This window comes from Sorex fumeus, unplaced genomic scaffold, assembly GCF_029834395.1.
Source record: "Sorex fumeus unplaced genomic scaffold, SorFum_2.1 ptg000028l, whole genome shotgun sequence".
NCBI lineage: Eukaryota > Metazoa > Chordata > Mammalia > Eulipotyphla > Soricidae > Sorex > Sorex fumeus.
This window is the reverse complement of record NW_026606085.1, coordinates 11,305,224-11,314,736: the sequence shown is the minus strand read 5'-3', so window position 1 is coordinate 11,314,736 and position 9,513 is coordinate 11,305,224. Positions and strand designations below refer to the sequence as shown.

Here is a 9,513-nt window from a genome sequence, read left to right as displayed (position 1 = left end):
CTATCGCCGAGGCCAGATTTAGAGCTGGACTGTGCAAATGCACCACTCGAGAGACAGCTGGCCTCAGCCAGTTTTTCCTTCTCTGTAGAACCAGGATGGTAGCCCATCCTGGTTGGGAACGTGTGAGCATGGAGTGGTTGACTGGGCAATCCACAAGAACTGTTCTTCTTGGGTCCTGTGGGTCGGGGTCTGTGCTGGGTTTGCTCCTTCTTGTTTCCCTGCATATGCCAGGCACGCTGGCATTTGCGGAAGGGTCCATTCCAACCACATCTGCGTGCTCCCTGTTGGAAACGTTGCTTGCTCTTACCAGCTCTGGGGTTTTCTTGCTCCTGGTAAAATCTCTGCTGCTGACCAATGGGGCAGATCCTGGTTGCCCCCGGAGGCAGGGACCCCCACACGCCTCTGGGGTCACTGTGAACTACTGTTCGGCTCATTTGCCTCCTGTTTTCTTTAGACTGGTTGAGAAAATTACCACACGCTTGTGACTGTCAAGCTTGACTATCAGTTGCCCGCCTATCTGTGAAAAAACGAACCCACAGTGTTAGAACCTAGCAGAATGCTGTCTGCTATGGGCCGGGGCAGCTGAGAATCAAGTCACAAGAGCCTTGAGCCTCCATCAATTGTTGGCTTGGTGCCCAGAGTGAGGGGTTCTGTCTTCACCTTGTCCAAGCATGTCCCAACTCTAGGGAGGGTCTCACTTTGGTTTGAAGCACAGTAAACAGTTTCATGGTGCATCTGCTCTTGAGAGTGAAGCTGAGCAGCTCAGGCACCCATGCAGGCATCCATGGAGACACCCCACACCAGGAGACCCACCCCAGTCAAACTGCTCTGAGGCTCACTCGGCAACAGTGCAAGTCTCTGAACAAGAGGGCACTGGGACAGACTACTGTGGGGAGATGAAAAACCAAAGAACATTTTAGGTTGGGGCTGGAGTGATAGCACAGGGGGTAGGGTGTTTGCCTTGCATGCGGCCGTCCCGGGTTCAATTCCCAGCATTCCATATGGTCCCCCAAGCACCGCCAGGAGTAATTCCTGAGTGTAAAGCCAGGAGTAACCCCTGTGCATCGCTGGGTATAACCCATAAAGTAAAAAAAAAAAAAAAAAAAAATTATTATCAGGAACTCCCAGAACATCTTGTGATGAACCTTCTAGCCAATAGTAGAGGGACTGTGTAAAATACAGAATTTTCTGTAAATTACAGAAATTTCAATATTCTGTGTAAATTATAGAATATTGCCCAGGATTTGGAAAAAGACTCAGAATCTTCAGCTATTTAGGACCTTATTATCTTAAACGGAGATGCTGTGGGATTTGTCTGGCTGTGTCCAGCAGAACACAGCTTTGGGTACAGACAGACCGTATTTTGCTCTAATGACTATAATGCAAGTAATAGGATTTGGTCCCCGGTTGATTTTAGATCAAGTTGGTTAAACTTTCTCAACTCTAGTCCTTATTCAGCCTGCCACTCCATACGCCCAGGCAACAACATTCCTTCTCCAGGGTGCTCTGAACTGGCGGGGAACACACATGCCCAGGGCATGGTCTGCCTTTTGACTGGATAGCACATGAGCTCAGGTTGATCTGCAAATCCCACTGCAGAATTACACAGAAATTCGTTTGACGTAGAATACAAGAGTTCCACGTTGTTCATGGTTTGCTCTAAGGCAAACTATCTCTCAAGTCCACCTTCTCCTCTGGCTAATGGCCTCCTGACTCATTTCATAGGGCTTGCGTCACCCAAGGGCATCCTGGCTCGCTGCCCGTTTTCTCCTGCTCTGTATCTTGTGCTCCGGAGAGGCTCCCCTGACTAAGAATCAAGGCCCTGGACACTCACAGGAAGCTCAGGTGGGGACATGCCTGGCAGTGGTACTTGGGGGATCACACACCTACGACTGAACCTGGAAAGCAGGCACTCCGGAATGTTTGGTGAGCTCTCAAGGCCCTCTGGATTTTAATTTGAAACAAAAGAACAACAACAAAAACCCAAGGGCCAGATCAGTGACTTAAAGGCTTGCTTCCTTTTTTGCTTTTGTGCTGCTGAAATTAAGCCCAGGGCCCGGCACAAGTGAAGCCAGTGCTATCCCGCTGGGCCGTTTCAGGAACATGGATTTTTCAACAGAGCTGACAGTGGCTCTGGGATGGAATCCACCATCCCAGAAACCTCCTTACAGCACCCACATATCACCCAGGTACTGGCTGGCTGAGGATTTCTCTTCCACAGAGAAGCTTATCCCAGGTGGGCAATTTATCCAGTAAGGGAAAGGACTTTGACTTCAGGCCCTGAGGTTAGGTTCTGATCCACACTCTCATTCTCCAATATGTAGATGGACCTTCTCGGCAGAGGTGCTCTTCCCAAATGCAACCAACATCCTTCTTCAACACCCTGCCCAAAGTGATGACTGATGGGTAATCCAGTGCAGGTGCAATGCTGGACAATACTGGACAACTGTGGTGAACCAAGGGAGACCCTGCTGGACTTCATACTACCCTCCAGGGACAGTCATGAGCAGAGTGAGGATAATGATCCCTCTTCAGCCCCACAGAATTAATAGTTTCACTACTAGGGGGATAAAATCATCGCAAAGTTGGGGGCAGAGAGATAGTACACCGGGCAGGGTGACTGTCTTGCATGCAGCTGACCCAGGTTCAATCCCCCGCATGTTATATGGTCCCTCCAGCACTGCCAGGAGTGATTCCTGAGCATAGAACCAGGAGTAAGCCTGGAGCATCACCAGGTATGGCCCGAAAACAAAATCATAGCAAAGCAGGAAATAATTTCAATCTGCTATACCACCACTGCAATGTGTTAGTAATTAAAGCTATTATGCACAAAAAGCCAGAAATAAATTTTCACACACAATCAAATCTATTTCTTATTCGAAGTCCAAGACGTACACTTAAATTTGTGACTGAAACAGTCAAAAGTTTTCACTTACAGAAGTGCTAGGTATGGAAGACCACAACTAAATATTTGGGAAAAAAACAAAACAAAACAATACAACTCAAGGTTTGTTTCCTGTGTCATTCTTGGCTGTGCTCTGGGCTTATTCCAGGGTCTAAACTCTGGATTGTTCCCGGTCATACTTGAATGACCATATGGGATGCTGGGGACCAAACCAAGGAGACTCTGTCCTCTGTCCAGCTCTAGATGAGCTAGTTTGAAAGACTGTATCATGGTCCTCAGGTCCTTCTGTGCTGGTTCCTTAGTGACATCATTTAAGAATCAAAGAGACAATTCTGCCTGCCGCCACCACAGATGGTGATGGTGTCAAGAGAACCGAACCTAAGTCCAGAAAACTGCACCTGCACTTCGAACATTTCAGATGCCAAACTAAAACTACTAGTTACAACTGTAAGCACCTTTTAATTTCCTTTTATTACTAGTCCTTGTTGTCTCAGAAGAACACTAAAATATCAAAAAAAATTTTTTTAAATATCAATTGTTAAAAACAACAAAGAAAGTTTAAAGAAAGAATATATTTGAACCACATAAACAAACAAAAAGGTATTACACAAGAAAAAAATAATGTAACAATGTATGTCAGTACCTAACACGAGCATGCTCTTATAGCTAACACAAAAAATAAAAAGGTAACATTGATACTATATATATATATATCTGACAAGGGTGCATTAAAGAATCTCTAATATAAAACATTTAAAATGTGGAAAATACTTTTAGGATACAGAAAACAATTGTGAAGATAGGTACCCCACAATACCTCTCCAAACAAGCTTGTGGAAGATCCATCTCCTCTGGCCAATCCCTTCTCGGTGGGCTAAGCTGTGAACTGCTCACCAGGGACACTACCTCCACTCCTGTACTGGGTTTCAACACTGTTTGGTATGAATCATGAATTAAACAACTGATAACTTATCTTTCCGTCCTTCCGCCAGGATTCCAGATAGAATGCATCTATTTAGTAGGAATACTTTCACTAGCAATATTGACTGCATCAAAGTCCTTCCGTTCTTTTTTGAAAGGCACTGTATTTAGAAAATAGTCATGACAATAGTACTTTGGAGAATCTGAAACCCAGATCCCTGTGCTCCATCATCCACCTGAAGCAGAGCTAAGAGGCCCTAACAGGAAAGAACACAAGTGTAAAAATCTGATCAAATTAAAGGTTATAAAATTGGTTTATTTATGTAAAAGCAATTCAAGAATACCCAGTTAAAACCTTATTCCAATGCTACCCAATCCAACCAGAAGCAGTTAAAACACTTGGACATTAGGAACCAGGACATCAAACAAAGAAGAATGCATGGAGGCTACGATTCCCACCGAGAGGGGAGGAGGCCCCGGGTCTTCTTCACACAGATGACACAGCAAGGGCCATGCACGTGTCCTCCCAGTCTGGCCAAGACACTGAGGCGCAACTGGGAAAATCCAAGTCAGGAGGAGATGAAGAACTCCATCTTCCTGTCTCGTGGGGGTCTTGAAGTGATTGAAACTTTAGCAACTGTCTTTAATGATAGCAAGATGCAACCATGTCTGAATGGGGGAAAAGCTTCTAGAGTTCTCTACCAGGGTCCCACAGTAAGTCTTTCCGCTCCTTCCCTGCCCCTTCCACTACCTAGAGTCACTTGGATGAGACAGATGTGAGTCATCATGGTTCGTGGCTCACTGGCAAGCTGCAGGCATTCCTTCCAAGTAGCTTGGATCTGCTCATCAAAACCCAACATGCTGTGTCATTCACATACTCAATTGTGCATTCCACAAAGAATTTCATTATTGCCAGGAAAAAAAAAAACAAAACAAACCAATGCATCTGAATAGTGGCCTCGCCCCCCAGACTTAATTCAAGATTTAATCTTTCTACTGTTTGTAAAAAATAAAAACCTTAAAGTCAATTATCATGATCAACCTATGAAATCATTAAACATACACAGTGATAGCATTGTCTTGAGTATTGAAAACACTTAATAAAAAATGTCTCATTTTCAACTTTGCACTTCTCTAAGTTGAAGGGTCAAATACTTCAATTCTGCATTAAAAAACGAACAAAGAAACACTACCATCTTCCTAAGCAGAGGCTTTTCACAGAAGTTTTAGCCAGGAAAAGGTATGTCTGTTACAAACCCTTGAAAATAAGGGCTTATTCTAGAAACAATGAAAGACCCTTAATCATAGAGGTGGCTAGCTGGTGCCACTGTAATTCATAACCAAACATTACTTCATAGCTTATACTGAAGAGTTGATTCATGCTCATTTTGTTCCTTTAAAAAATACTCTTTGGAAACCATTATTATTCCTGTAGAAACATACTCTAGTTATATCTCTTCCTGTAAAAATAAACGTATAATCATGATTATCTCTATTTCTTTGCTAAATTCAACTATCAATATACATTTATTAATCTGATCACTTAACCAGCTAACTCAGACCTTAGAGTATTCTATATATTGCCCAGGGTCAATTCTCAGCATAGAGAAGTAGGAGCAAGTAAGAACAATCTTAAAGGCAATATCTCAGTCTAGTCTTTAATGTCATTGTTATAAGTGAGAACTCAAGAACTAGAACTTACTTCCAAAACTAAGGCAAAGGTAAGCTTCAAAAGCTAAAGCTAAAGAGGTAAAATCACTACATAAAGCTTACTTCTGCAGAAGACATTACAAACCTACTCAGTGATTTCTCATCAAGACATTAGATCAAGGGAGCAACAAAGGGGAAAACAAAACCATTTCCTGTTTGCTTCTTTCCAATCAGATACTATCGTGTGTCCAGAGGGCATATAGTGCTGCTCTGGGCACAAATCATTATAACATGTCCTTTTCACATTAAACTACCTCAAACACCGCAGAATGCCACAACCAGATTTAAACTACTTGTGAGATATAAACTACTAATCATGTATTCTAAATGCATACATTCAAAGCTACCATTTTAAAATAAATTGGAAAGTAGGGAAAACTTAAAAAAGAAGATACATTCTGCTATCACACTAGCATAAACAATATAAGTGTGTTTGGGAATATATGGAGAGCAGATAATCAAGATTTAAATAATATGGTTAAAAAAAAATCAGGACGTAGATTTTTAACCAAAGGATCTAAAATAACGTTCCAAGCTACAACTATGAACAGAGTCACTTACTATGATTATTTGCCTAGGCTCTGAGAAACAAAAATCAAAACAAAAGTCCAACCAAATCAAATGGAAACCCACAGAAAATCCCACCAAAACCTATATGAGAGTATGTGGCAATAATTACTTTATTTCTACGGAAACTGTCTCATGCCTTATAAGCTCCTAAAATAAAATCATGGTCACCATGTGACTAATGACAGCACGAGGCAGGGACACATGGGAGTGAAACAGTCCTCAGCCTCGGTTTCAGCTACCGCTTAGAATCAGCGTCAAGGACTTAATATCAGATATACCATATTTGGCTGGTCAGACCAGTAAGTTGCGTTTCCCACTGGCCGAAGGCAGATGAAGAGAAAACTGTTTTAACAAACTCAATGCTGCCACGGGAAGCATGTGGCTTCTGGGTCTGAGTCTGTGGCTAAAATGATATGCAACCACCTGGACGGGGCGGAAGGAATGGCACCATCGCCACACAGGCTCACTTCCCCTCGCCCCCCCAACCAACAGTAGTTAAAATAGCAAAAGAAACCAAAAAAAAAAAAAAAAAATTAAAGTGATTTTTTTTTCCTTTTGATTCTTTCGAGCCAACTATGAAAGAGGTCAGCAATATATTAACAGCAGCAATGGACAAGGAAGAGCAAAGTAGTGGATGAAAGAATCTTGCTGGACGTTTGTTCATCTTCTTCTGTACTGAGCCCAAATAGTGTGTGTGACTGGCTATCGGGGAACTTCAGGCGTGTGGGTCGTGTTTCCTCTGACCCTTCGCAGACCTGGGACGCTGTCTGCCCGGGGCCCTACAACCAGGTGAGAAAGCTTTCCTTGTCGAGCTTGGTAGCGGCCAGCACGGACTCCATGTCATTGAGGATGTCGGAGCTGAGCGCCTCCTGCAGACTGGGCATCAGCTCCTCCCCTTCCAGGCTCATGCCATCTCCCTCCAGCGTGCCAAGGTCCACGTTTGTCCCGGGAATGCCTTCCAGGTAGTCTGGGAAGCGGTTCTGCTGTGAGGGCAGGGTGCTTTGGTTGATAGTGTCACCTAGAGGGAACAGAGGGAGACAGTCAGGCCCCCCAGAAGACTGCCCCGGGGGCTCTGCTGGGCGGGTGGGCACACAAAACGGGCAGAGGAGGGCAGTGGCTCTGCAGACAGCCTCCCAGACTGAGGCCCAGAGTTTATTTTAGCACAGCCACGCAAAAATAATACCAAGCTTACAGGAACTTTTTTTTTCTTTCCTCATTGACTTATCATTGGTTTCCAATACCAAGTTTACTTTAGCTTCAACATTGTTCAGATACCAAGCAACAGCCCTGCAGAGGAACTTGGGGGTGGGGCAGGGTTGGGGTGTACATAGACCCCTTGGCAATGTATAAACAGCAATGAAAGCACCAGCACAGCCTACAACAGAACCGCTGCCCTCTACACATGTGCCTCCATGAGACGCACAGTGATGCCCTCAGCCTGGCTGCACTCTGGGGACGCTTAGAAGAAAGGACTGCATCAAATCTATGCCCCTCTTGGAGGTCCTTTATCCCTGACAGCAAAATAAGCCTCCCAGAGCCGCCTGAATGAACTGACCTTGCTGGCTTCTGTTTTTTAAGTTTCTCAAGGGACTTGGTCATACGGAACTGCAGAATGCTTGCCTGGCATGTGACCCACCTGGTTTTGATCCCAGACCCTGCACACCGCTCCCTGAGCACTTCCAGGAGCGAGTCCTGAGCTCAGAGCAAGGAGTAAGCTCTGAGCCCCTGCTGCAAATGGACAAAAGCAACAAAACGACAACAACCAAATTAACACTCCTTAAGGCTTCAATAGAATATGCTTCTGGGGAGGGGGGAGTACATAAAAAAGTACACTGGGGACAGGATGCTGTAAGTTTAAGTCTCCCAAGGTATTCTAAGATTTTATTCTAAGATTATATTCTAAGATGAGAGGAAAGCACAGATTTGCAGGCACAGGAGACTTGCCAAACAGAGTCCGGATTGTCTATTAGAGAACTCGTGGGAGAGCTGGTCTGTTTCCCTGTTAATCCATGCCCTTAGAGGTGCAAGGGCAATCAGCAGTCACCGGAGGAGTCACGCGAATGGAAGGTTCTGGAGCCTTCTACCACTGCTCTGTGGGGCAGGCGGACATTTCTTAGCTGCCTTAAGAGCCCTGCATCTGAGTTAACAGAGCAGGTGAAACCACCACTTAGTCTTTCTCAGATGGTTTTCCTCTTCCTGCAACATCTAAGTTGACCCAAAAATCCTCAGAGAGAAGAGAACTAGACACTCACTGACCTACAGAAAGCTCTGTACAAAATCAGAGCACAAGCTTGTAGCAGACTCCTAACAAAGCCCTCACTCGCCTTGTGGATGAACTCAGTATTGGATTTATTTGGGGCGATGGGGAGGAGAGAGGTGGTCAGCCATAACCCCCGCAGCACCCAGGGGTGCTGACAGGGATCAAACCGGAGCTGGCCACATGCATGGAAACTGCCTTACCCGAAGGACTTCAGCACCGCCTCAGGCTTTTAGCATTTAAAATGCTAAACCAGGGACTGGAGAGATAGCACAGCGGGTAGGGCATCTGCCTTGCACGCGGCTGACCCGGGTTCGATTCCCAGCACCGCCAGGAGTAACTCCTGAGTGCAGAGCCAGGAGTAACCCCTGTGCATTGCCAGGTGTGACCCAAAACAGCAAAAAAAAAAAAAAAAAAAAAAAAAGCTAAACCAAGCCATGCTATCCAATTGGCTTCAAACAGTGCAATGTCAGCCCTGCTGGGGGCCAGTTTAAATGGCCCACGAGGCAGGCTTGTTCTGTGTTTAACTGTTTTCTACTGAATAACCCTTTGCTCACAACAGCTTATTAGACCTAGAAACAAAGCACGTGAGGAAAGGGTGGGTGTGGAAGAGGAACCCGAAACACCGACCTGTGTCCATCTCGTCCACACTGTCCAGGAAGTCGTCTGGGGTGCGCGGGACGCTGTAGCTGCTCATGCTCAGCCCGCTGTCCGTGCTCTCGTCTCGAGAGTGGTAGGTGCCACTGCAAAGGACCATCGCAGAACAAGGTCAGAGGATGGCAGAGGAGCCAGAGGCTTCTCCAGGGGATTGGGCTCCGTTCCCTCAACACCTCTGGCCCCGGCCGGAAGTGGTCCCACACACCAGTGAGTCTCACCAGAGACTGGCCATGCCAAGGGGCCCAGAGCTCTCCTGAGGGCTCTCTGAGCTCTGTAGGGAGAGGTTACTGACTGCCTGGGGACTAAATTCTCTGGAATGCCATTGAACTGGCGGTGAACACAGCTCCCTGCGAGGTGTCAATTCACCAAGGGCCTGGGGGCAGACAAACCCGGGTGGGGGCTGGGATGGGCTGTGCTGGCAGGCATCAGCCAAGGAAAAGCCAGCCCCCACGAAGTAGCAGAGCGCCTTTTCGGTCTGGGCCCATCAGAGGAA

The 9,513-nt window shown here is 45.8% G+C and overlaps 1 protein-coding gene across 8 annotated transcripts in view; it reads right to left on the bottom strand.

The window, feature by feature from the left end:
• Positions 1–3,357: 3,357 nt before the first annotated feature.
• The window catches only part of YAP1 (Yes1 associated transcriptional regulator), a 97,029-nt gene continuing 90,873 nt past the window's right edge, over positions 3,358–9,513 (bottom strand). For all 8 annotated transcript variants that reach the window (XM_056115025.1, XM_056115029.1, XM_056115027.1 and 5 more), the window contains 2 exons: positions 8,994–9,106; positions 3,358–7,124 (listed from right to left, as the gene is read on the bottom strand). In XM_056115025.1, the coding sequence (XP_055971000.1) occupies positions 6,886–7,124; positions 8,994–9,106 (352 nt within the window). In that variant the 3' untranslated portion in view covers positions 3,358–6,885. The remainder of the gene's footprint in view (positions 7,125–8,993; positions 9,107–9,513) is intronic.